The sequence below is a fragment of the Coffea eugenioides genome, chromosome 10 (assembly GCF_003713205.1).
Source record: "Coffea eugenioides isolate CCC68of chromosome 10, Ceug_1.0, whole genome shotgun sequence".
Taxonomy (NCBI): domain Eukaryota; kingdom Viridiplantae; phylum Streptophyta; class Magnoliopsida; order Gentianales; family Rubiaceae; genus Coffea; species Coffea eugenioides.
In genome coordinates, this window is record NC_040044.1 from 6,218,558 (window position 1) to 6,245,788 (window position 27,231).

The window sequence follows — 27,231 nt, forward strand, 5'->3', positions numbered from 1 at the left end:
AATTCGACTCGATCTCGCGAACTATTTGGTCAATAACTCGATTTGAGTTCATTTTGATCGAGTTCGAACTACTCGTTTGAGCTCACGAGTCAAGATCGAACTCCAATATTTTTTATTTGCAAGGTTGACAAGTCTAATTGAGCTTTTTATAATATATATATATATATATATATATATATCTTTTAATTTTTTAATATTTATTATTGTGAAATGTCAATAATATCATTTATTTAAAATTTTATATAAAATATTAATTTTTATTACGTGAGTTTGATTAAACTCGAATAGGCTCGATTAAATTCGATTACATTTGAATAGACTTGATTAAGTTCAATTTGACTCGATTAGATTTAATTAAACTTGAGCTTGAGTAAGGTAAACTGAAATCGACCTTGAACTCGACTTCTAAAAGTTTGACGAGCTCGAGCTCAATTATTTTACCTTGTTGTTTGAGCTTGACTTGATCCGAATGCACCCGTAGAACCGTTAACAGAACCAACTATAGCCAATTAGCCATGATAGAATACCTCTACCGTCATTGACATCTCTGCCATTATTTGGTCAAAAAAAAAAGAAAAAGACAATCCCAAGTCTACTTTCAAGATTTTAGTTCAATACACTGTGCCAACAATCAACATAACCACAGAATGAAAAATATTTCCATTGGGCTGCAACATAATGATTAAAAAAAATTTTGTTTAGGACAGAAAAAAATAACTTTACAAGCATGTGATTTATCAAGTATGAATAGGTTCATTGAAACACATTTTAGTAAGATGAACGGTATTTCTGATACAATAGAATCACAAAGAGATTTTACTAAATAAAGGCAAAAAAAAAAAATTGCAACAACATTGTCGAGAAACAGAGTATGTTTGCTACTTTTTGTGCATCCTGCTTTCAGGCGAGTACTGTTGCAAAGGTGATAATGGTTGTCTTAGTGAATCAGCATCACCGAAATCAATTTTCTTCTCAACTTGGCTGCACATCTTGCGGCTGGACTTTCTCTTGTTACCCTGTATAGAAAGAAGAAATTCAATTAATCATTTCAACACTACACATTATAGCAAGTATAGAGGTGCCAGCAAGCACTTGTTTTGAGCATCTATCACCAATTATAATTTTGGCCTACAATATGCAACTAATTTTCTCTAACCTTTGAAGAAACGCTGCCAGAATGTTTTCCGCCAGAGCCATGTAGATTTCGTTCTCTGTGGAGTTGCCTCATTAACTTTTTGTTCTCCTCATCCAGGATGTTGTTTTCTTCAAACAACACCTTCACCTAAGGTCAGAAAACAGAGCTTCGTAAACAACACGCTGACATGAACTTGGCACACCTTTCAAACGAAAGCTTACCTCCTCCTCAGCCCTATCAAGGTTGACTCTTAAATGTTCCTTGTGTTTCTCCAAACTCGTCAACTCAGCCACCAAAGCTAACACCTTCTGTGTTGACGGTCTCAAGCTACCAATGGAAAAAGAAATATCAGTCAAATCAGAAAAAAACTGCAACAAGATTATTTTATTGGAATATTGTAAAGTATATGATATAGCAATACCATCATAGATTTGATTGTCAATCTTACCTATTCCACAGGCTCAACATCCTTTCAAACACATCAACTCCACGATTAGCTTCTAGAAATGAACGCGCTGTTGACATGACATTGTCTTTTCCAAGTGCAGAAGCCAATAGTGACTCAAGTAACATTTGTTCTGTCGCTGCGGCCTCTCCTGATGTACCAACCTTCAGGTATGACAATGAGCCTCAATGTGAGCTTTATTTAGTTTAGATGCTTACATTAACAAATTTTCATCTCATAATACTATCCACATAAAAGAAGACAGATTTATCTGTGCCACACGTCCACTTGTAAGATTCACAGCAACACACAAAAATTACTTTTGATAAGCAATAATTATCTAGATAGCTTCCATTAACTCTAACCATAATGTGAACCAATAAATTAATACCAGATATCAAGTGCAGATTCATCAAACATGTGATACACCACCCCAGCTTTTGCCCAGAATAAAGGGCAAAAGATAGCTCCAGCATTTGAAGTAATTAACTCTAAAAGAAACAGTAAAGAAACACATCTATGCCACATAAGCTACATTGAGTAAAAAAATCATCATACTCTACAGGTAAGCCTTCTGCTCTGAGAGAATCATCAACCATTGCAAGGATGTTGTCCAATAGAAGCTTAATTTTCATTAAGTATACTCTAAATTGTCGAGATTGTTTCAATTTACTCTCTGATTGCTTAATCCTGGTATTTCATTCAAAAGACAACTTTGAACCGGTAATTTTTATCAACTAGACAGGTATACATTTATTAAGCTACATATATTGGATAAAGACGTAACTCGATGGGAAATTTTAAACTAAAGAGATCAAGGCAGCCAAGATGCTCAAATAAGATATTAAAGCCTTTATCCAATTAAAAAAAATAAAGATGCTGATGATACAAAATGAAGAGCCACATAAAATGAATGTTTACAATAGAAAGTACACATCAGATCTATAAATAATTAGAGGCGCAATTTTTTGAGCCACAGCACACAATGTGAACTAAGTTAGTATTATTTGATATTATAAAACTGCACGTTGTTTCCACATTTTTGGCATCAGCTGCCTGGTTCCTAAATTCTGCACAGATTACACACCTAGAAAACCTTTGAGAAGATAATTCAGTAAAACCAAGGTATCATCAAAGCATACAAGCTAAGCCAGAAGGGTACATGAAACAAAAGTCATCACTACACCAAAGGCCAATTTTTTACCCGTTCAGCAAGACTAAGATCTTTTCATTTAATCAGCCAGCCAAGAAATCACAGGGCAACTTAAAAGCATAGTCAGAAGGTATCATCAAAGCATACAAGCTAAGCCAGAAGGGTACGTGAAACAAAAGTTATCACTACACCAAAGGCCAATTTTTACCAGTTCAGCAAGACTAAGATCTTTTCATTTAATCAGCCAGCTGAGAAATCACAAGGCATGCTTTTCATTTAAAAGCATAGTCCTGTTGCAAAAGGTGATCATATAGCTGCATGCTTAAAAAAAAAATCTAAAAACCACTAATACGTAGGGGGATCAAGGTTCAACAGTTGGTGTGTTCTTTTAAAGTCCTTTACAGCAGGTAGACCTCTATTCCGGAGAATCATTATAATCAATTATTAGATAATGCAAAAACCTCACGATACTTGATATGTTTCAAAAACTCTTTCAGGCTTCATATAAAGATTGACACCTTAAATCACTCCATAATTATTGACACCTTAAATCACTCCATAATTATTGAAAAATTTCGGGAATGATTAAATTCAGCATCAATATCAAGTTCAAAATTCAGCAATAAAAACCCCAACTTAAAACAGTTTCCTTTTCAAAGTCGCTGTTGGATTTCAGCTAAACTAGTTTGAAGTATTTATATCCATAGAAAGGAAAACCAAATAAATCCATGCAAAACATCAAAACTACTATTCACCATGCCAATATTATTCATCAACCAGCAGGCAGTCAGTTACAGCAAACATATATAAATTATTGTCATCCATTAAACGAAGTACAACAGAATCTTCAAGCTAAACATATACAAAACAATTTTGCATTTCATCATGTCAATTCAAGATTATTCAGTGACCATACCAGATGAATAGGTAATAATCAATGAAGTCATAAAAATATTTTACAACTAAGAAGGATAAAATCCCATGCCGTGAACAAATAAAAACGTAGTTCCATGTTCCTTATTAAAACAATAGATGACATTCAAGTTTCGGGCCAACCCCATTTTTGTCTTCTTTAAGAATCCAAATACCAGATAAACCTTTTACAACTGAAATTAATTACTCCATTGGATCCTGTTACACAAAATGGAGGGAAAGGATCGAACTTTTACCGATTGTTCATCATACTGATACTTGTAAAATTGCAATTCCTCTGATAACGTCTTCACCTCGTCTTCCAACTCATGAACTCGAACCTCAGCCTCTTTAGCTCTCTCATCCGCCTCATTTCCAAAATCCATCAATGCCTCGCGATCGTGATCATACAACGAGCACTCTCTCTCCCACCTCTTACACTGCCCCAACAAATTGGCACATTCCATTGCCAACTTCTGATTCTCCTCCACAAATTTCTTCAACGCCTGCGCATTCAGAGTAGCCTCCGCCTAAAAAGTTCCACAAGAAACATCAATAAAACCCTAAAAGCCCCAGAAATTTGCATTATTTTCCAATTAATCAGGGGAAATAACAAAAATTAAAAAAAATTACAAACCCTAGCTCGCTCGATGATTTCATCTTTTTCTCTGAGTTTCGATTGGAGATGAAGATACTGATTGCGAAGATGATATTGGGCTTCTTCCGCGGCGCGAAGCTTTAATTGCAGAGTCTGAGTCGAGACCGGCAAGCCGAGGGTATATTCCACCGATTCTCGAAGGAAGTCTTCGGTTTCTTGAGAAAGATCCATTCTTGAACTTTTTAACAAGAATTGAAACCCCAGCAAAAACGAATACACGATGTTGGATCAACTTTTTCAGGGAAATATCAGATAATATGGAGAAGAAAAGAAACCCTAGGGAATAAAAGCTAGGGTTTTGGGTGTGAAGAAGAACTGTGGCGGTGTTCTTGGGAGGTTTTGCAGAATTTGAATCGGAGGGAGGGAGACGGTTTGGTACTGTGGGAGAGCCGTTGGGGAATTGGGATCTTTTGTTTTAATTTCGATGGTGAAGATGGTGGAGAAGTGCACGTGGGCGCATCACAGTGGACTAGGAGTTTTTTTTTTTTAGGGAGCGAAACTATTTCTTTTCTTTTCTTTTTAATTTTTATCCTTTTTCTTTCCTTAATTGGTTTATTCCCCTTTCTAGAGGCTCCTCGTGTGTGTGGTTTTTTTTTTTTTAAAGTGACCTATTAATTGATTGTATTTGCATGTCAATAAATGTTATGAGATTTTGAACTAAAAGTTTGTGTTGTAATTTTGTCAGTAAATCTCTACAAAATACAGGTTATACTTTTTTACGTTGGGTTTGTCTATTTAGTGTCCTGAAATAAGAAGTGAATCCGATGTTGTATTTAATAATTTAAGTAAAAGGTAAAATTTCATGTGCAAAAATATTGCAATTGATTATGTGAGTAATAACTTTAAAGCATTAATAGTTTCTTTTCTTTTTGTTTTTTGAGCAACCTTTTCACTTTCCATGGATCAACCAAGAAAGAGTGTACACAGAAATGCACATTCCAAATTTCCAATAACATTAGAAACACACTAAACTAAGGGTTCGTTTGGTTCATGGATTGAATGAGATGGGATGACTCATTTTCGGATTATTAATCCTGGGTTGAATCATCCTTGGATTAATAATTCAAGTCATCTAGTGTTTGGTTGATTCTAGGTTGTATAGCATATATTGGGAAATAATCCTATCTTGTGTTTAGTTGGAAATTGGATGAGATATGGTTACTATTTTAATGACCAAAATACCCCTTAATTAGTAGGATTGTTCTAATAAAATAATTTAATAATTTATAACTTTTATTAAAATAAAGTAATTTGAGACTATAGAATTATGAAGTAAATCAAGGATTTCGATATATAAAAATTTGCATTCACTTAAACTTAGTCCATTCGGTCCCTTAAAAATAAGTTTTAACCTAGTTTTTTAATCTAAAATTGAAATTCAATAAAATAATGGATCAGTTTTGGTTAAGTTAGGATTCAATTGAACAAAATCCAACCCATTTAAAAGTCTTAAACGAGCCAAGTTCAAGCCAATATAGAATATTTTTTTTGGACTGAGTTTGGGCTTTATTGAAACCCTCATTGGCAATACCCAATTGACAAGGTTATGTATTTATATAGAATTTAATTGAGAAAATAAAGCTAGTAAGGGTAATTTAGTTCAGGGGCAATATAGTCATTTTGTTATGATGTAAATAGGGGCAAATTAGTCAAAAACATTAAATTAATAATAGGGGTAAATTTGTCAAAAATTTTAAAATAATGAATAGGGGCAAATAGTCAAAAAATTTTAATATAATTAGAAGGGACAAATTAGTCAATTTATTATCATATTATTATGTAAGAGTATGGTTATATAATATTCAATATGAATTTATATCATTCGTAGGACAAATTAGTCCAAATATTGTTATGTTAGTAGTAGGGGTAAATTAGTCAAAAAAATTTTAAATTAATTAGTAGAGGCAAATTAGTCCATTCATGTTATATTATCATGTGAGGGTAAGGTTATATAATTATGAAAGTATAAATTTATATTATTTATAAGGATAAATTAGTTTAAAATTTCATCATCCTATCTCTTAGTCATCCTACCGCCTCCTCCATTGGATTATTTTATCTCATGAATAGAGAATTAATTCGGTTAGTTGGGAAATGTCATTCCGTATGTAAAATACAACCAAAAAAAACAGGATGATTAATTCAATCTTTTGTTATCCTATGAATTACACGAACCCTAAGGGCTTGTTTTATAAGACTGAGGGGGTGCTTGGTTGGAGGGTATAGGAATCAAGAATTGGATTGAACCTCAAAATTGTTGCTTGGCTAATGGGTATAGGTTTTGAAATCTTGGAATGATTCATGAAAAATCAGCCACTCTCAATACCCAAGTAGATTGGAGGGTTTTGATGAATCCCACATTTGATTCCAAAATCTTTAAAAAAAAATTATTTTTGGGATTTTTTTAAATATATACTGGCTCTGTTTCTATATATTAATATTTATTTATTTATATATATATAATATTTTTTATTTCAATTTTATTTTATAATATGTATATTAATATATATTTATATGTATATTAATATATATTTAATATACATATATTAATATAAATATTATAAAAAAATTGAAATATATATTTATATATTTATATATTATTTATAAATATATATATAAATATTTATTTACAAATATGTATATTTATATATATATATATTTATTTATTTCAATTGATATAATATATCTAATATACATATTAAATATTAATATACATAATTGAAATATACATATTAATATTAATATAATTTATATATAATAAAATATAAATATTAATTGAAATAAATATATTTATATATTTATATAAATATAAATATAAATAAATTTATAAATATATATAAATATATTTTAAACAAATATATATATATATATTATTTATTTCAATTGATATAATATATATAATATACATAATTGAAATATACATATTAATATTACTATAATTTATATATATAATATACATAATTGAAATATACATATTAATATATATTAATAAATATTATAAAACAAAATTGAAATAAATATATTTATAAATTTATATAAATAAATATATTTATATTTATATTTATAAATATGTATATTAATATATATTAATATTAATATAAATATATATTAATATACATATTATAAAAAAATTGAAATATATATTTATATAAATTTATTTATATATATATTTATTTATTTCAATTGATATAATATATCTAATATGCATATTAATATTAATATACTTAATTGAAATATACATATTAATATTAATATAATTTATATATAATAAAATATAAATATTAATTGAAATAAATATATTTATATAAATATAAATATAAATAAATTTATAAATATATATAAATATATTTTAAACAAAAATATTTATATATAAATATATATTATTTATTTCAATTGATATAATATATATAATATACATAATTGAAATATACATATTAATATTACTATAATTTATATATATAATATACATAATTGAAATATACATATTAATATATATTATAAAACAAAATTGAAATAAATATATTTATAAATTTATATAAATAAATATTTTTATATTTATATTTATAAATATATTTTAAATAGAAAATTAATATTTATATATGAATATATATATGGTGGATGGGTATGTGGGATAAGCATTCGAACGAGGAAGAAAAAAGATATGAAAAGAAAAAAGAAATTAAAGGTAAAAAATTGATTATTAAATTTGATACCCATTCCTTACAAATATTTACCAAGCACCCCCATTTGTAATCATACCTTTGTCCAAAACCCATACTATTAAGTTTTTTTGTATGATTCCAATTACAATTCCAATTCCTAAGCTTGAACCAAGTGCCCCCTGAAGTTTGAAATTTGAATTATGAAAAATAAATGCTGAAAGTATTAATTTATTGAATTGATTAAATTATATTTGTTTGATAAGTAATCGAATTATATTGCTGAATTGAAATATAGTAGAAATAATATTTTTTTATCTTTAAAAAGATTTCCTTTATTTGTGCATCTAGAGAGAAAGAAAAGTATGTATGTGTGTGTTTGAGAGAAATAGAAAATAATGAAACAATTTAGAGGTGGTGTTTAAATGTGAATATTGCGTAGGAGAGTGTATATTTGCATACGTGCACGCACGTGAACAGAAAGAGAACATATGTATTTTTTGCAAGAACATATATGAGAATGTGTTATATGTACGAGAGTTATAGTGTGTGCAGCCAATTCCAAAAATTCAGTGAAAATTTTTCACTAAAAAATTTGTAAGTGCTTAATATATTAAGTGGTAAGACATTTCTATTATCAAACATACTGAATTCAAAAAATTTTAAATGAATTAATTTTTAGCATTAAGTAGAGTTATCAAACTAGCGCTAAATACAAAGAGTCAGCAACTAAACTACTATATAATTGACCGCCAGTTAAAACAACTATACGGCAGCCCAAGTTCCATAATTAGTTCCCAATTATCTTTGGACAATGGAACTTTACTGAATCCTGCTGCTACAACATCTCGAACAGCAGAGAGAGTTGAATTGAATGCAAAAATAGCTACAGCAGCCATAGAGGTTTGGCGAAATGCAGCTTGGTTCCTAGCCCTCTATAGATGATAGTAAATTGCAGCACTGAAAACCAGCCTCTTCGGATGTCTCGAAACTTTTTTCCTACTCCAAGCTTAAATATACATAAAAAACTACTCGCAAGTCACATCTCAATTGAGAGGCCGGCAATTAAATGCTTAATAAATTTTCTATTTCCATTGACCTTACCTACTATTAATAGAAATGAACACGGTAAATTTCAGGATAAGCGTGAAAATTACAAGACAAGAAGCAGTAATTAACACTATCAACTAACAAATGTGACTTTCTATTATGTACCATTCACTTACAATTTAGATTTGTAGGTCCCTGTATAGTTTATGCATTTAAATATCTGTAGGTTTGGTTTTCTTCTTCCGGGCTTTCGCTTCTTTGGCTTTTGCAGATTCCTTGGCTTCATCAATTATTTTTAGTGGAATAGTATATTATTTGTAAATGCTTTAATTAACCAAGTGTCTTAGGCCAAACCCTTTCAACGAAATTTCCAACAAGATGAGCATCTTTATCCACGGCTTCGCCCACCTTTTCAATAGAAATCACAACATTTCTCAGTTTTTGGCTTTCTGGAAGTTGGTCAATTATTTGGTTTGCCACTTTTTCCACTGCTTCTGCTGTCTTTTCTACCCGTCTCCACAGCTCTTTCAACTTTGTATGTTAATTAGTTTTTTCTTTTGACAGAAAAGATCATTCCATTTAAATAAATCTGTATTAAATGGCAGAAAATAGTGCAAACAAACATGACATAGATACATATAGATCTGAAATTAACAGATATAATAGATCTAAAAAAATAATATAAATAAAAATGACATTGATGCTCCTATATATCTCCCATCTGGATGAATCATTGTAACCCAATACATCAGTGCACGTCTGCTGATAATCAGATCTGATTAAAATTGATTCAAGTTTAAAGAGAAATTTAGATCTGACAATAATAGAGAAATTGCAGATCTGAGAAACTAGAATATAAATTTAAAAGTCTCAAATTTCACAAAGATAAAAACCTAAAAAACTCTCACAAGAAAAAATCTAAGAAGAGAATAAAACTCTCGCTAGAACAATTTAGGAGAGAAGAAACTCTCACTAGGAGATCTTAGGAGAAAAGAATCTCTTATTAGGAAATTTTATGGGAGAATTTATTCAAATAAGATAAACTAAAAACTATAAAATGTACTTCCTCCCATGGGAAAAAACTAGATTTGGTCTCTCTCCCATGGGAGAGATGAAAAAGACCTTGATTTGAAAAGTTCAACAGAGAAGGAAGAGAAACTTCCTTCCAATTAAGCACATAAGTTCATGAGTTTCTCAAATCTCATACGGAGTATCACTAAAAAAGTAGCATGTACATGTAATTATAGGTGGCAAACCAACTCACTTAATTAAATTTACCCATACCCACCCATGAATAGAGGCTAATTTCTTAGATTATATGTAAAAAAAAAAAAACTTCGCACAAATGTACGCCTGACAGACTCTGTTTCTAATTCTATACCGGCAGCAAAATAAATTGTCAGAGCCCTCAGCCCCTCTGCAACAAGTTCAGTGCACTAAGCGGCCCACCTTTTTTTTTTTAATAACCCTGTCCCCATCCGTGTTGACTGGACACGGCTGGGGACACCAAGTCCAAAAAAAAAAAAGGCGCTTTGTCAGCCTTTGTCCGACGTACCCCCAACCCGGTATTTTTAATTCTAATGGCCAAAATGCAAATGCTGCAAAATCCATGAAGAATGCCTAAAACTTTAGGCATTCTTTAATTTTGTAAAAACTTTATTGTGTTCTTATGCTCATTGATTTTCATCTAAGTCCATAATTTATATTTATAATTTGTCCCCTAACTCTTACATAATTATGCTAGGGCGTCAACATTTGCAAAAAAATGGATATAATTTTTCTTTTTTGAGTCCTGGCCTTTCTTTATGATGTTAATCTGTATTTTGGTGAATTAATTCTGACTTTTCAGGTATAAATTGGGGTTTAAGTAAATTTGTTTGGGATCCGATTTAATTTAAGTCTACTCGCAAGTTTCCCAAGCTGAATCCACAAATTCTCTACTCTTTGTAAACAGATTCATATCTGTTTCAACTTTTTTTTCAAGTTTATATCGTAGATTGAAATTTGTTGTTTGATTTACGTTGTGCCCTAAATTAAACCCCAGGGAAAAAAAAAGCAAAAAATGAACAAAAATGAAAATTTGGAATATCCAAATTAAAAAGAACGGTCTAATTGAGAAACAAAATGGAAAAGATAAAAGACAAAAAGGAAAAGGTAAGAAACAAAAAGATGAAGAATCAAGTGAAAAACATGGGCATAGCAGAATACTTAAACTTGAAGGCAAAAACCTTGGAACGTGATGCTTACGAGGCTGAGCAGCGCCTTTTTTTTTTTGGACTTGGTGTCCCCAGCCGTGTCCAGTCAATATGGATGGGGACAGGGTTATTAAACAAAAAAAGGTGGGCCGCTTAGTGCACTGAACTTATTGCAGAGGGGTTGAGGGCTCTGACAATTTATTCGACTCAGCACGGCAGGTATAGAATCAGAAATAGAGTCTGTCAGGCGTACATTTGTGTGAAGTTTTTTTTTTTTTTTTTACATATAATCTTAGAAATTAGCCATGAATAGATGGGTATAAGTATCTTAAATTTTTGTATATGGGTATAAATGGGTTATCCAATAATACCCATTTAATAAATGGATATTATTGGGTAACCAATCAAACCCAATTAACTCATTTAGAATTCTCTTCCCCTAAGTCTCTTCTCTTCCCCCACCCATTTTTTTCAGATTTTTTATTTTGTCATGATGTTAACTACTTTTGTTTCATTATTATTATTATTTGTTGGTTTTATCTTATTATTTTATTTTCTCTTAATTTGTTAACTTGCTCATTTTTTAACACTACAAATTTATGATAAGTTTTAGCCTCTTTTCTTATTTTTCTAAAATGAAAATTTCAATTTATATATGAAAAAAATGTTAGGGGTTCAAAATTTTTAGATTAAGTTTTTAGATTAACTTTTATAGTACTTAGTTCAAAATTTTATATTCTTATTATTCAATTATTAAATAATATGTAATTTTGCGACATAGAGTATAAATGGAAAAAAATTGGTAATTAGGCTTATTGAGCATTATAAGTAAATATTTAAAACTAATGATGGGTACAAAGAGCGGTATAAATTGATAACTTAGTTTGTAAAAATGAATTTAAATGAGTTTACAAAAAGTTAAAATAAATGGGTTATAAATGGGTAATTGGGTTACCCAATTCATTTTTTGACTTACCCATTTATACCCATCTAATTAAATGGGTATAAATGAGTTGACTCACTTATACCCATTACCCATTTTACCCAACCCAAACCCGCCCAAGTCACCCATTTTGACACCTCTACATGTAATGCAGTACTAGAAACAAAATTCTGGGGCTTAATAGCAAAACTAAGGAAAATGTGGTGTTGATCAATTACAAAACCAAGGGAAAGCAATTAATTACTCCCATACTTTTAAGTTTCAACAATGGCCCCGGCCCCATTTATTGGTGAAGAAGGGTAGAACTACTGTGAAGACAATAGCCAGAGTTCCTACTTTTCCTGCTAAGATGTTTTCAAATGCAATCCCACCATTTAAATTAGCAAGAAATTAATTCATTGTGAGCAATGTCACATTCCCTTATTCTCTCAAGTAGTAGAAGTGAATTTCAAAATACCAGGAACTTGGAGGTGGTTGAGGAGGAAGAGGAACCCCTGGCTGAACATTGCTGTAAACAACTAGTGAGTTCCTCGATGCAACAAATATAAAGGCAATCAAACAAACAATTGCAAAACCATCTTTCAGCACTCAATAATAACGAGCATACGATCATCAGCGAAATTAAAACCTGCGCATGCACACAAAATTAATCACATGCTAATACCAACCTCTTAGATTTGTTTTGATCATATGGCGACAATAGTTGGTTTTTCCGGAAGCAGCAAGATGAAGCCTTGTTCTTAATTTGCTGTGGGCAGAAGAAGTAAGAAAGGTGCAGCATAGGAGAGGTTACGAGCCCTGAAGTACTCGTGACTAATGGAAGAACTGTAGGTGACAAGGGATTTTGCCATCGACACAAACAATATATCAAAATACACTATTGAATATTGAGATAAAAACTAAAAAGGCTTGTCTAAATTTCCGCAATTAAGAGGAAAGAACACTTCTTGCTGCAAACGGGGAATCCCGCGAAAGAGATCTAAATCTGTGGCCATGTTCTTGCCCCCTGCATGTTTGACTAATTTGTACCGCAAGGAACTACATGGGTTAGTTGATGGCAATTCCAACATAAGTCGGTTTAGTTTATAAAAACGAATCACTTTCTCACAAAAAATAGTGTTCTAATGTGAGGGCTGTTTTAGTTGGTGATTCGAATCCACTACCGATGTAATAGCTGTATTGATAGGCGATCTGTAAGAATTTCTGTAAGCGATCGTAGTGGTGACCCGTCTGAACTCTGCCAAACTTTTTTATGCCAAAAAAAAAAAAAGATAAGGTTGACGGTAACATTTTATAATTTAAATACATATGGGTAGAAAAGCTTGTTGGCTTAATTAATTGCTATCAATTAACAACTAATTCATCAACATGGATTGGAGGAAATGGAGTATGGTGTCATGCATTGATCGGAGAGATGCAGATGGTGTGTATAAAAGTGCACGGCACCTCAAACATTTTATTTATGTATTCATGTCTAGGGTCACTGACACCTTTAAGTATCAACTAATTATAATTATGTACAAGTTTGGTTTTATATTTTACTCCAGGTAAATTCACACTTGCCCTAAACTAGGTGCTGCCCACCGATCGAACATTGGCAGTCAAGTTTATGCATATGCATGGTCAAGACTCTCCAACCTATTGCAGTGTCTTTTCCTTTTATGTTTTTAATTTGCAACATAAGTAGCTTTTTCTCACTAGATTAATTCCACTAAAGTCTATGACACAAAAAAACAAAAATCTATAGGACGACTTTTTGATATTAAATCTTGGCATTGGAGTAATTGGACCACTCTCATATCTTGTCAAAGCTTGTGAAGAATTCCACTTTCCAAGTGCTTGTCAATTTGCAGCAATGCTTTATAAATAACAGGTTAGTTATGCCTTGCAACACTTAGTTGTTTGGATTGCATTTTCCGTCATTTTTCATGAAAAAATTACTGTAGCGATTTGATATATATGAGGGAAAACCGTGATAGGGAAATGTGATCACGAAAAACGACAATATTTTCCGACGGAAACAAGCAATCCAAACAAGGCCTAAAGAACATGGTATATATAAACAACAGGTTTGGTACAAGAATTTCTAGTGCCAAAAGAACTAACAAATCGACTAACAAACATGAATTATCTCAAGGATAGAGTGACATAACTAGATCTTATTATTATTAATGAGCTAAAAAAGAAGACTTTACTGACAAAGTAGTGAATGACTTTACAGACAAAATGTTACAACATGCATGTCCGGCCCACTGCGCAGTTGAGGAATCTGTCTACTTTTGATCATTTGCTGCTGCTTTCACAGTGCCTTTTGATCCATTTGTGAGCATAGATTCCACTTGCTCATCCACTTCCTCAACCTGAGTTATCGATTTCATTGAGAAAAATTTGTATGCAAACTTCAATGTTTATAGCAAAATTAAAAAAATAATAATAATAAAGAAAAAGGACAAAAAAAAAAAACAAATGCTACAGAAAATCGAACTAAAGATAATAGAGCTGTCCTAATAGTTACATATCAGTATCTCACTAGAAATTTAGATAAGAAAAAAAAAAAAGGTATTATGATTAGGTCTGAGGGAGAAGCTATTAAAGCATTAATAACGGTAACCATGTAAAAGAGCCAAAAGTAACTTTAGAAGACAGATATTGAGACACATGAAGTCTTAAAAATAAGTTGGGAGATCTTCTAATTGTGACAAAAGTCAAAAGAGTTTAGCTAATTTATCCCCATTTGTAGTTAAAAGAATTTCCATCATTGATCATTTCCAAAGAGAAATTACACTAGTTCCACAACTTATTTTTATCTGATCTTCAGATCTGTAGTACCCATTCAACTTATTTTTATCTGATCTTCAGATCTATAGTATCCGTTCTTCAGATCTGATCTTTTATATCTGTGTATGTTTGATGAGGGAAGTTTTGCCATTAGTACAGATTTCAATAAAATTATGATTGATGATTTATCAAAAAAAAATTATTAAGTACTTTCCACAATTCATTCAAAACATTTGCGTCCACAGATAGGTACTCCCTCGGCCTAAAATTGAGTACCCACCTTTTGTTAATGGGATGTAAACCAAAAAGTCAATAACAAAGATAGCTTTGAAAATTTGAACGGAAATAGAAGATAACCTATTCCCTCAATTGAGTACTGTTATTTAGCAAGTAAACTATACAGGACTCTGAACATAATCAGAGGAGTAAAAGAATGGCATCAAGACAAACCTTGTCCATGAAATCTTGAGCCAGTTGAGCATCCTTTTCCGTTTCTTTGGCAGCATTTTCAACAAAAGCAACAACTTGCTTGAGTTTACTGCCTTCTGGGAGCTTCTCGGCAAAATCCTCCGCCATCTTCTCCACGTCCTCCGCCACGTTTTCCACGGATTCTGCCATTTTCTCCACCGTCTCAGCCACGGTATCCACTTCCTCTGTGCAATATTAAACCATTAAGAGTCATAATCCATCAAGCCCGCCCCCCCCAATCTTTCACTCTATATCCTTTTTATTTATTTTTTACGTGGTAACACTCTGATCCTTACTGGTCAACGTTAACAATCTTTGGGCAGCCACGGGTACTAATGCCACCAAGCCTAGTAGCCAAGTCCTGCAAATTAAAGATTTCTGATCTTAATTAGTTGTTTGCAAAACTTTAATAATACAAACAAAAGTATACTCTAACAAATTTACCAAGAATTTAGTTTCACATACCAAGAATGTTCTGTAGGGGGCCAAAAGTTTTCTGTAAGGGGCCAAAATGGAAAGATCCCGCCTGCTTCTGGGGGAGTGCAGTAGACGGCAAAGTCCCTGCGTGGCCGAAACAGTTCCAAATGTTAGCAACATGGATCTGGAATCAGAGCTAAAGGAAAGAAAAAGATTCCTATAGATTTGGAAGTTTAAAGGGTAAAGCAAGTAGTTCTACTTGTTTGATCTTCTGTTAATTGGTGCGATCTCCAAGCTGGTCCCGAGGTACTGCAAGCTTCCATTTTTGGGTAGTGATCTTGGAACCTCATGTTTTGATAAAGGGTGCTGGAAGATGGAAGATCGAGATCTCTTGCATGACTTGATGTCAAGAAGACCGGTAAAAAAGTTAGTATAAAGAACAGACGATGATGCCATGGATGAATTAACAAAGGTCTTCGGTCTTCACTAGCAATTAAGGTTTTCTTTCTTGTTTAATTATGAGAGAAAGAGAGAGATAGAGAGAGGCAATATAATATGCAAAGTTTTTCTAACGGGGGAATGGTTTTAAGTTATCTTTTGCAGCTGTGGGAAGGATTTGCTCCACTTCAATGAATTCTTTCTCCACTTTTTGTAATACACATTTCGACTTACGACGTGTGTCCCTGTTTATTGTCTCTGTAAAGGGTCTGAAAAATGTGAGTCTGAGCCTGGTTAAAATTGTCTCTGTAAAGGGTCTCTGGCGGGGTAGTTGGTCTGGTCTGGTGCGGTGTGGACCTGCAACGAGGCGAATTGATTAGATCTCAGGATAGTAAAATTGCAAAATCACACGACGTGCTGGTGGTCAATTGAACAAGTTCACTTGGATTGAATTTATAATTTACAGTGAGGGTCTTAAGTTTTGGAATAATACGTCCAACAACCAGTTCTAGGAAAATAGTACTTAGATTACTTGTAACCGAACTTTCTTAATGTGACCGACCAATTAGTTGTCTGATCCTCAATGTGGTGTTCGTTGAAAATTAGGAGCAAAATCAATCGCATGCAATTTAGACTAGTAATAACGCTACTAGTCATTGTCCATAATGAATCAATGATACGTATTCGGAGTTTATCATGAAAAGGAAAGAAAGAAATTACTATACGTATTTGATGTTTATCAAATATCATGAAAATGGGGAAAAAAAAGAAAGAAAAGTCCACTTGCCTCTTTCCTTTTTTTTTTTTTAAATAAAAAGCAAATTTCATTAATCAATAGCCTTTTAGTACCGATGGTCAATAGCTTTTTGTGCATCTACTTATAAGATTCCTTCTTTATTTTTATTTTCTTTCGGTAATAAAACAATGTCTATATATTAATGATTTTTCAATAAGTACTCGTTAATATTTCTAAATTTCAGTCACCTTACTATGTACTACAAACACTGACAATTGTTGATCTTTTTTACATTTACACACTTTTTCTAATTAATTTTATATTTTAAAAGATTTAACATCTAAAAGTACATCTTTATAAGTGCATTTTTACAACGATTTGTCTCGCTATAAGTAGTGTTGTTAATTGAGCCGAATATTTGACTGCCGAACTCGAATCGAGCTTAACTTGAGCCAAGCTTGAGCTCAACTCATAAACGAGCCGAGCTTGCACTAGCTCGAACTCAAGCTCATGCAAATTAACCACAATAAAAACCTATAATTTTTAATTTTTATTCTTTTGAATTGTGAAATGACATATATGTCCTTCCTTATCGAGTCTAATCGAGCTACTCGGATAATAAACTAGTCGAGCTTACTCGACTCGTTAATTAAACGAGCATATCTCGAGTTCGAACTTGACTCATTTATCACAATGAGCTCCAACTCAAGCTCATGCAAATTAACCACAATAAAAATCTGTAATTTTTAATTTTTATTCTTTTGAATTGTGAAATGATATATATGCCCTTCCTTATCGAGTCTAATCGAGTTACTCGGATAATAAACGAGTCGAGCTTACTTGACTCATTAATTAAACGAGCACATCTCGAGTTCGAACTCGACTCATTTATCACAACTAACGAGCCGAGTTCCACCCTTATCAAGTCGAGCTCAATCGAGCTTTCGAGCTGCTCGTTGCATTTAACAGTTCTAGCTATAAGTACGTCTAAATTGGAGTTGCTGGAATCTAGAAAGTAAAGCCTTGGAATCAAAACATAGAGGAGCAAGATCATGACTCATTTGTTTAGTATTTTCCAGAAGCACAAATTTTCACAATCAAATTCAACAATTAACTGATTAATGTAAAGGGATTGTGCACGTTCAAATTCATCTCTGAGTCCCCAACATTCAGCCATAAGATTAAGATCTGTCGTGCGGCACAAATCTCTTGCAAAGCTTTAAATCCAGCCTCCGCCAGCTCGGTCCGGGTTGCAAAGTGAAGAGTCATTCTTCTTGGATTTTGTTATAGTAACTCTGAACCTACAATTGCTAATTTGTCCCCATGATTAGGAGCAAAATAAATCGCATTGTCATGGATCCAAGGACTTTAGACTAGTAATAAGGCTACTAGTCATTGTCCATAACGATACGTATTCGGAGTTTGTCATGAAAATGGAGGAAAAGGAAAGGAAAGAAAAGAAAAGTCCAGTTGTCTCTTGACAATAATGTCTAAAGAAAAGTAAGAGGAGGAGAAATCTAGGACTAATTCAAAATGGGGTTTCCATTATTATTTCGACATCAAACTAATAAATGCGATGGGAGATTGCTTGAAACATGGTAACGGTCCAAATATGAAATATAAAATGGCAGATTCGTCTTTCTTTCTTCTTGAGTCTTGACTAATTGGATATACATAAGAAAGATACGAATCCAGCTAGCTCGATCGGTATGCCACCGAAACGTGACAAAGTCTATTTGTTTTGCAACGGGTCTTTTTTCTCATTTTCTATATTATTTTTTTATTATATTACTATTTCTCCTTCATAAACATCATGTTTTATTTCTTTTTTATTTCCTTCAAATCCAATAACTATTAACTGAGTAATACACAAAATTTAACAAACTCAAAAAATCAAAATGCATAAAAAATGAGATTTTTTTATGAATTTTCTCCTGTATTTTTTAATTTTCTATTATATATTACTTTTTTGAAACTATTGTATTTATTTATTACTTAGTTAATAGTTATTGAATTTTAAGAAAATAAAAAAGAACTAAAATATGATATTTATGAATGAGAGATAGTAATATAATAAAAAGTGAAATAGAGAGTGGCACAGAAAATGAAACAGAATGCGTTGTGTGTTTGTTTGCCCATGTGGAGAAATGAAAGTCGTCTAATTTTATCGTCAAAGCACAGTTTCTTAATCAATCAATCTCCAAAGCTAAAGATAAGAACGTAGAACAAGAAAATGATACTTTTCAATGTACCTTTTAACTTTTGACCTTTCTACATAATGTTTTCTTTTTTTATTCCAAGCTTGTTTGCTTGAGCCTGAGGCTTTTCAATCTCAACCCAATTAGCACCTTCATTGTTTTGGCCTGAGGGTGTGCGCAGTCAACACGCATTGACTCATCCAGAAGCGAAACTTGATATCATCTAGAAACCCAATTAGCTTCGCAAATGGCAAAATTCTGTAAAATAACAAAGATATGATCATCTAGCAGAATTCCATAGGCTGAATCATCGGTTTTTTTAGATTTTTAAGCATATTGATGATTTTCAAAGTCTCCCTCTAAAACAACCTTAGGAACTTGCAAGTGATAAAGTGATTGCTAATTTTGAAGCATATGCTTCAATTACTTCAGGAGCAAAGATACTTAAAATTTTGTGAGAAATACCAGCAATAAAATAATTATCACATTCATCCCTCACAACAACTTCCACTCCAGAGCAGCCGTCTCCATAGAATATTGCACCAAAATTGGCCATTGGGAGAACGCGTTGAATTGTTTGGGCATCAGAACAACTCCACATGGAAAGTTTGACGGACCAACTAACCAATTTTTTTTTTTTCTGATTAGTTAAAGGTGTCTAGTTCTATTTGAATAAGTTATAATTTTTTTTGATTGTCTTAAAATTATCAAGACTAAAAAGTTACAACAGCAAGTATAGCAAGTGATTTTGATTGAAGAAAATTATTCATGAACAATTGTTCTCCTTTCTAGCAAATCTTGTACAATTACACTAGGGAATATATATATATATATATATATATATATATATATATATATTATACGTACTTAACATTTGAAAATGTGCATAATCAATAGGGTTAACAAGGACGAAAACCCCTGTTGCAAACAATAAACAAATTTTGATAGTAATTCATGAATTATTTCCGTCAACATTTACAGGCTAATTAATTAATTAATTTGGTGCATGTGTCATTTCTTTCTAAGTGTTCAAGTCTCAGCTTTCACTTCTTTGGCAGGCTCCTTTGCTTCATCAGGGATGGCTTCTTTTTCTCCATCAAGGGCTGATTCAACAGCTGATTCCACCTGTTCTTCAACTTCTTGAACCTGCATTCACTTTTCAACATTAGTTTTTAATTTAACCTCAATCGCAAACACGACACAGTAAGTACATTGTCTAATTTTTATAATAGCATCTTTTTGCATTCCTACGTGACTGGGGCATTTTCCTTCCGGGGCAGGTAAACCAAAGATGTTTGCATTTTACGATTAAGACAACAAGAAGTAGGGTCATTTTTGTATCCGCCAGCGTAAGAACAAGTTGCATGGCACTGAATTTAATAGTAGACTAAGATTTCAATTATATTAGTCTGATCAAACTTTGATGATAATTAATGAGATTTGACCAAACCTAATTTTATCATTAACGTACTAAAACAATACTAAAACGTAAATTAATCAAGTATATTAGGCTGACCTTATCAATGGCATCACCAACCACTTCTGCTGTATCATCAATCTGATCAGCTACATTTTCAATGAAGGTAACAGCATTTTTAAGTTTTCCAGCTGGAAGGCCTTCGGCTATATCTTCCGCCACCTTTTCCACTTGCTCCGCCACCTTTTCTACAGCGTCCACTACGTTCTCCACCGTCTGTACTGCAGTCTCAAATTCATCTGTAGATGACAAAATTTCAATGCGATTAATTGCTTAGGAAGCCAAGTACAAGCCGTTACTTGTAACACAAGAAATTCGAAGACAGATAAACCACTTAGAAGAAGAGCCTTACTTTTGATTTTCAACAATGGCCCCCATTTGTTAGTCAAGAAGGGCAAAACGAATGTTAAAACTGCCCCCAGAATCCATCCATTCCTGCCAGTTCATCAGGCAAAAATGATTCTACCATCAGCATTCGGTAAGTCAACCAAGAAAGCGGAAGAAAATTCAAAATGCATCTAGTTCTTTGAACATCGATCCCAGGAAGTTTCCTATTAAATTGTTTTTTCAAACAGGAGGTTTCCTACTAGAGGTTGGATTTTATCATTTTAATGAACTTACCAGGAACCTGAAGAAGGGGGTCCTGAAGGTTGAACACTGTTGAATACTGCGAATTTCCTAATCAAAACAAAAAGAAATGTATATAGTTGTTAGTAAAATTGCATTTTGTGTTCGTGTTGATCAATGATCATGGATTTTTCGAAACGGAAACAATCAATGAGTATATATATATATATACCTGTTGCTCTTGTTCATTATTTGCACTCCATGGCTTGGATGAATCAAGCTCTGGCAACCCGCAAAAAAGAGGGACCTTTTCTGAGCTAAGATAGCCAAGTCCAAAGGGCGATTCAGTGTGAAACCTCCACTCCTACGAAGGCCAGTTGGAGTGGAACTACACAAAAGGATGGATGTACTCATTTCTCAACCTTTGTTCAGCAGGTTCTGCAGTAGTATATTATTTGAACCGTAAAATATGTCGACTTGAAGAAGACCTATGCAAAAATCTTGATGCAAGTTTGGATTCCTTGATTGGTGGTTTGGTTGCTATTACAATAGATGTTGTGTATTTATAAAACAAACAACCTTAAAAAGGAAAACAAAACAAGGATGGCTTCGTTGACTATCCAACGGTCGGCGGAGAACGAAAGTACCTCCCAATAACCTAAAAATAATTTTTTGGTATTTTTCATACGAGTAAAATTTAAAGGAAAAGAACCTAGAAGAGTTTCTTGTTTGAAACGTTTTTCTTCTTGAGAAGTTACATTATTGAAAGCACGGGCCAGTCAATACACGGTGGCCTTCAAAAGAATATGGGAAAATACCGGTTTTCATCCCCAAACTTTGGGCACAAGACACATTTCGTCCCTCATCTTTCGGGCTTGACACATTTGGTGTCTGAATTAACAATTTTTGACCAAATGTCATCCTCAGACGGCAATTTAGCCAACCTTTAACGGACCGTTAAGTAAATGTGGCTATTTGAAGCAAAATCAGGTGAAAAATGACGTTGTCTTCACTTTCCCTTTTTCTTTCACTTCAACAACTTCCTCTGCAAATTTCCAAGACTAAGCTCCTACTGCAAATTTCTCTGAGAGTAAACCCCCTCTTCCAATTATAAATATATAATTATAATTATATAATACATATAAATATTACTTATACTAATATTTTATATAATTATAATGTATATTAGATATTAAATCTAATCATTATATAAATTTATATTCATAATAATAAATATAATTATAATTATCTAATTTATTAATATTATATACACATATATATTATAAGGGATAATTTCAGAAACCTCCCCTAAATTAGCTTATGGAAAAATGGGAAAATGGATAATTTATGGAGAAAAGTCGTAAAGAGCTGGTGTTTTATTGGAGAACTGGTTTATTTTTATTTTATTCGATAAATAAATTTGTTTATGAAAAAATGGGTACTCTGTTCTTATAATAGAGGAAAGCCATAAAGAGCTGAAGTTTTATTCGAAAACGAGTTTATTTTTATTTTATTCGATAAATAAATTTATTTATGAAAAAATGGGTACTCTGTTCTTATAATGGAGGAAAACCCTAAAGAGCTAGTCTTTTATGGAAAAGTGATACTTTATAGAAAGTGACCGCGATTTGGTTTATGAAATTATCCAAAAAAAAATTAGAATGAATTTGTTTATTTAATTAAATAATTATTATATATATATTTATATAATGCATTATATAATTATACTAATATTATTATAAAATATATAATTATAACTATATTATATATATAAATATTAATTATACTAATATATTATATGATTATAAAGTATATTATATATTAATTATAATTTTTAGTATATATTAGAATATTTATAATAATAAATATAAATATAATTATATAATATATTATTACTATACACACATATATATTATAAATATATGCACATACAATATATATTTATAAATATATATATAAAAATATATTATAGTTATTACCCTAAATATATTAGAGTTATTAGGGTATAGTTATTATAGTTATTATAGTTATTACCCTAAATATATTATAGTTATTAGGGTATATACCCTAATAATATATTTATATATATTTATAAATGTATATTATATGTGCATATATTTTAATATATATGTGTATATAGTAATAATATATTATATAATTATATTTATATTTATTATGATAAATATACTAAAAATTATAATTAATATATAATATACTTTATACTCATAAAATATATTAGTATAATTATATAATGCATTATGTAAATATATATAATAATTATTTAATTAAATAAACAAATTCATTCTAAATTGTTTTTTTGGATAATTTCATAAACCAAATCGCGATCACTTTCTGTAAAGTATCGCTTTCCCATAAAAGACTAGCTCTTTAGGGCTTTCCTCCATTATAAGAACAGAGTACCCATTTTTTCATAAATAAATTTATTTATCGAATAAAATAAAAATAAACTCGTTTTCCAATAAAACTTCAGCTCTTTATGGCTTTCCTCTATTATAAGAACAGAGTACCCATTTTTTCATAAACAAATTTATTTATCAGATAAAATAAAAATAAACCAGTTCTCCAATAAAACACCAGCTCTTTATGGCTTTTCTCCATAAATTATCCATTTTCCCATTTTTCCATAAGCTAATTTAGGGGAGGTTTATGAAATTATCCCTTATAATATATATGAGTATATAATATCAATAAATTATATAATTATAATTATATTTATTATTATGAATATAAGGTTATATAATGATTAAATTTAATATCTAATATACATTATAATTATATAAAATATTAGTATAAGTAATATTTATATGTATTATATAATTATAATTATATATTTATAATTGGAAGAGGGGGTTTACTCTCGGAGAAATTTGCAGTAGGAGCTTAGTCTTGGAAATTTGCAGAGGAAATGAACACAACGTCATTTTCCACTTGATTTTGCTTCGGTTAGCCACATTTACTTAACGGTCCGTTAAATGTTGGTTAAATTGCCGTTTGAGGATGACATTTGATCAAAAATTGTTAATTCAGACACCAAATGTGTCATGCCCAAAAGATGAGGGACGAAATGTGTCTTGTGCCCAAAGTTTGGGGATGAAAACCGGTATTTTCCCAAAGAATATTATAAACGCTGACACGTTTCTCACGGTCATGCACTGATTGGTCCCGAAGAGCCATGAATCCCAGAATGAGCATCATCCATTATCAACTGTGACCGTTCTCTCTTTTTTCTCCTTTTCTTTTTTTTTGGAATATTTACCTTTGAATTATTCTCGCGGTACTTTTTTGGATATTGCTTACTCACAACTAGAAGATTGACATTTAGCCATCCAAACTTTGGTAGCAAAAAATTTTTAATTTCATGGCCAAAAGTCTTTAACGACGACAAAATTTTATAGTGACTAAATTGATAAACTGTTACCCGTTGATTAGAATTTAACCCCATTTTGGAAAAGAGTTGTTTTAGGCCACAAGATTAATTCACTATATATATAATAGTAGTGGTTCGATAAGAATCAATCCATTCTACATAATCATCAAAAGAAGTACTTGCTTTTCCTTCACTACCTAATCATCAGATTATTCCTTATAAAATTTTTTCTTTATCTTTTTTTTTTCTCGTAGAGAAGTTTGTTCCTTTTAGAATGAATTCAAGGTTCTCCTTTGGCTCGGTATTCAAATAGAGTATAGGTTTGTTAAAATTGTTTTAGAAATTAAATAGCTTTCTCAAGAATTTTGAGAAAATTTCTTTTCTATGCTTTAATCAATACATAGCGAACAATTATTTCAGATTTGATCTGAAATAATTTGGTTCAATTTTTAGCTCTACCTTTAATGGTTTGAGAGGGGGGGGGGGTGGGGAAGGGCACAACAAAATACAGCATTAAAACTAGTTGTGCTTGTCAACATATAATTTTGCAATGAAAAAAGATAAAATTTTGCTTCCTATAATTGGAAAACGGATTCAAATATATAAAAAAAAAATTGAACCTTTCTCGTATTGGAAACCAAACCACTGCCACTCATCGAATCGTGCTATAATTTTTATTCAAATTCCATTGTTCACTAATTATTGCGCGAAAAATCAGATTACTAAGACGAAACAATTTCGTTGTGCTTGCCCCCAAATTCTTTAACTAAAGTAAATGATTAGAACCTGCAATCCTCTATTAAATCCTAGAAAAATTGACTTGGAGGATCAATTTTTTCTTTTCTCCATTTTTTTCGTTCAATAAAGTATAAGAAATGCTGCTTTCTTGGCAGCTGTGCATTATCGAAATGTCGATCAAACATTCTTGCACTTAACAGTTGTGTTCTAATCTGCCATGCTCTTCTAAAACCTTGGTTTACACAAAACAATTTAACTACCGTAGTTGAATAAGCTTTAAAAACTAATCTCTACAATATACAAATTCTAATATAGTAATAGCTAGCTCCATTCTATCCATCAAAAATTACAAGCAAATTTTATACTTATGTCATTTGTGAACCAACTGAAAAAGTAATTTGTCGGTTAATTAATTAAGTGTTCAAGCCTACAACTTTCACTTCTTTAGCTCTTTGGCAGTCTCCTTTGCTTCATTAGGGACTGCATCTTTTTTTTCAAGTGCTGATTCAACCGCTGATTCTGCCTCTTCTTCCACTTCTTCAACCTGCGGTCACATTTCAACATTACTTCTTAGCCTCGACAGCAAAAACTTGCATTTCTACGACTAAGACGAGCAATGGAGTAATTTTGTCTATAGCCGCCAAACCAAGAACAAGTTTTCCCTACAACTAAAACTAGAATAAGGACTTTGTCAGGCACAGAAAAAGAAACAATGAATAGAATTGACCAGCTACTTGGGAGTTTGGATGCTGTAAACCAATAGGAAAAAGTTAAGCAATCAAGTGTATTAGGTTAACCTTGTCGATGGTTTTTTCAACGACTTCTGCTGTATCATCAACCCGATCTGCTACCTTTTCAACGAAGATTGCAGCATTTTTGAGTTCTCCTTCTGGAAGATGATCGGCTACATTTTCCGCTACTTTTTCTACTTTCTCCGCTACCTTTTCGACACCTTCCACTGCATCCTCCACCTTCTCTACAACTGCAACAACTTTATCTAATAGGTGCCAAAAAATTCAAAAGATTTAGATAGAAATGTAAGTAAAAGTTACAAATCCAAAAAAAAAAAAAAAAAGCAAAAGAAAATTACAAGGCTTAAGAGAAAATTTAATGGAAGCCGACTTTGGATCGAGGTCTTACTTTCAAGTCTCAAAAATGTTTTCCCGCATTTTTGCACCAAGAAAGGTATAACCACGGTTAATACGATTCCGATAATCCAGCCTTTCCTGTTAGGTCATCAGCAGATAAATTTCCATTACCAGAAATGAATAAAATGGAACAAAAGAAGAAGTGCATCAAAAACTATTACGATTATCCTAATGCCCTGGCTTCCTAGAGGTGGGATTTTAATGAACTTACAAAGGATCTGAAGACGGTGGTCCAGAAGGTGGAGGAACTTCTGGCTGAACACTGTTGTACACTGCAAAATTCCTAACATACAAAGAGTGTAGAATTAGAGAGGTTGCTACTGAAACATTTGTGCCGACGGTCGGGTGATCGTGACTCCTTCGAAATCTGAATCCGACTAAGTACTCAAAAATAAAATCCGACCAAGTACCTCTGCCTCTCATTCTTTCTTTGCACTTCATGGCTGAGATGAATCAGGCTTTGGTGACCAAGAAAATACATGGGATTTTTTTGGGGTGCTAAGATACCCAAATTGGAGCCAGGATTTAAAAAGAGGCCTCGACGCCTAGTATATTTATCACAACTGGAGGGCTTGGTAATAAGCCCTCTCGAAGTTAAACTGCCCAAAAAGAAGGATCCACTCATTTCTCAACCAGGGATTCAGTTAGAATTAGAGTAGTAAGTAACTTATTTGTATGCAAGAATTGGATTTCTTGAATCGCAATTTTTGTGTTAACTTGTCAAGGAG

At 31.9% G+C, this 27,231-nt stretch overlaps 4 protein-coding genes across 4 annotated transcripts; all 4 read right to left on the reverse strand.

Moving 5' to 3' along the window:
* Window positions 1–682: 682 nt before the first annotated feature.
* Window positions 683–4,692, reverse strand: LOC113749792 (centriolin-like). The gene is made up of 6 exons (XM_027293643.1): window positions 4,283–4,692; window positions 3,903–4,175; window positions 1,584–1,744; window positions 1,357–1,462; window positions 1,157–1,282; window positions 683–1,016 (listed from the first exon to the last, which is right to left on the reverse strand). Exons 1-6 carry the CDS (start codon window positions 4,472–4,474, stop codon window positions 879–881), a joined length of 996 nt encoding a protein of 331 aa, XP_027149444.1. The 5' UTR covers window positions 4,475–4,692; the 3' UTR covers window positions 683–878.
* Window positions 4,693–14,164: 9,472 nt separating this feature from the next.
* Window positions 14,165–16,477, reverse strand: LOC113749101. Its single transcript, XM_027292756.1, has 5 exons — window positions 16,073–16,477; window positions 15,862–15,957; window positions 15,693–15,757; window positions 15,379–15,581; window positions 14,165–14,510 (listed from the first exon to the last, which is right to left on the reverse strand). The coding sequence occupies exons 1-5, from the start codon at window positions 16,267–16,269 to the stop codon at window positions 14,424–14,426; spliced, it is 648 nt and encodes a 215-aa protein (XP_027148557.1). The 5' UTR covers window positions 16,270–16,477; the 3' UTR covers window positions 14,165–14,423.
* A 3,585-nt stretch (window positions 16,478–20,062) lies between these two features.
* Window positions 20,063–21,757, reverse strand: LOC113749850. The gene is made up of 5 exons (XM_027293718.1): window positions 21,462–21,757; window positions 21,284–21,340; window positions 21,015–21,097; window positions 20,702–20,901; window positions 20,063–20,331 (listed from the first exon to the last, which is right to left on the reverse strand). Exons 1-5 carry the CDS (start codon window positions 21,641–21,643, stop codon window positions 20,215–20,217), a joined length of 639 nt encoding a protein of 212 aa, XP_027149519.1. The 5' UTR covers window positions 21,644–21,757; the 3' UTR covers window positions 20,063–20,214.
* Window positions 21,758–25,535: 3,778 nt separating this feature from the next.
* On the reverse strand, window positions 25,536–27,231 carry LOC113750133. Its single transcript, XM_027294076.1, has 5 exons — window positions 26,914–27,231; window positions 26,715–26,786; window positions 26,496–26,581; window positions 26,153–26,352; window positions 25,536–25,899 (listed from the first exon to the last, which is right to left on the reverse strand). Exons 1-5 carry the CDS (start codon window positions 27,126–27,128, stop codon window positions 25,792–25,794), a joined length of 681 nt encoding a protein of 226 aa, XP_027149877.1. The 5' UTR covers window positions 27,129–27,231; the 3' UTR covers window positions 25,536–25,791.

Excerpts from the sequence above, each read along its gene's own strand:
- LOC113749792 (XM_027293643.1), bottom strand. The coding sequence starts at position 4,474 with ATGGATCTTTCTCAAGAAACCGAAGACTTCCTTCGAGAATCGGTGGAA. Across the intron at positions 1,283-1,356 it reads TTGATAGGGCTGAGGAGGAG|GTGAAGGTGTTGTTTGAAGA; the intron begins GTAAGCTTTCGT and ends TTCTGACCTTAG. Across the intron at positions 1,017-1,156 it reads CTGGCAGCGTTTCTTCAAAG|GGTAACAAGAGAAAGTCCAG; the intron begins GTTAGAGAAAAT and ends CTTTCTATACAG.
- LOC113749101 (XM_027292756.1), bottom strand. The coding sequence starts at position 16,269 with ATGGCATCATCGTCTGTTCTTTATACTAACTTTTTTACCGGTCTTCTT. Across the intron at positions 15,758-15,861 it reads CCCCCTACAGAACATTCTTG|GACTTGGCTACTAGGCTTGG; the intron begins GTATGTGAAACT and ends TTTAATTTGCAG. Across the intron at positions 14,511-15,378 it reads CTCAAGATTTCATGGACAAG|GTTGAGGAAGTGGATGAGCA; the intron begins GTTTGTCTTGAT and ends TCGATAACTCAG.
- LOC113749850 (XM_027293718.1), bottom strand. The coding sequence starts at position 21,643 with ATGAGTACATCCATCCTTTTGTGTAGTTCCACTCCAACTGGCCTTCGT. Across the intron at positions 21,341-21,461 it reads ATAATGAACAAGAGCAACAG|GAAATTCGCAGTATTCAACA; the intron begins GTATATATATAT and ends TGTTTTGATTAG. Across the intron at positions 20,332-20,701 it reads TTGGTGATGCCATTGATAAG|GTTCAAGAAGTTGAAGAACA; the intron begins GTCAGCCTAATA and ends AAGTGAATGCAG.
- LOC113750133 (XM_027294076.1), bottom strand. The coding sequence starts at position 27,128 with ATGAGTGGATCCTTCTTTTTGGGCAGTTTAACTTCGAGAGGGCTTATT. Across the intron at positions 26,582-26,714 it reads CCACCGTCTTCAGATCCTTT|GAAAGGCTGGATTATCGGAA; the intron begins GTAAGTTCATTA and ends ATGACCTAACAG. Across the intron at positions 25,900-26,152 it reads TTGAAAAAACCATCGACAAG|GTTGAAGAAGTGGAAGAAGA; the intron begins GTTAACCTAATA and ends ATGTGACCGCAG.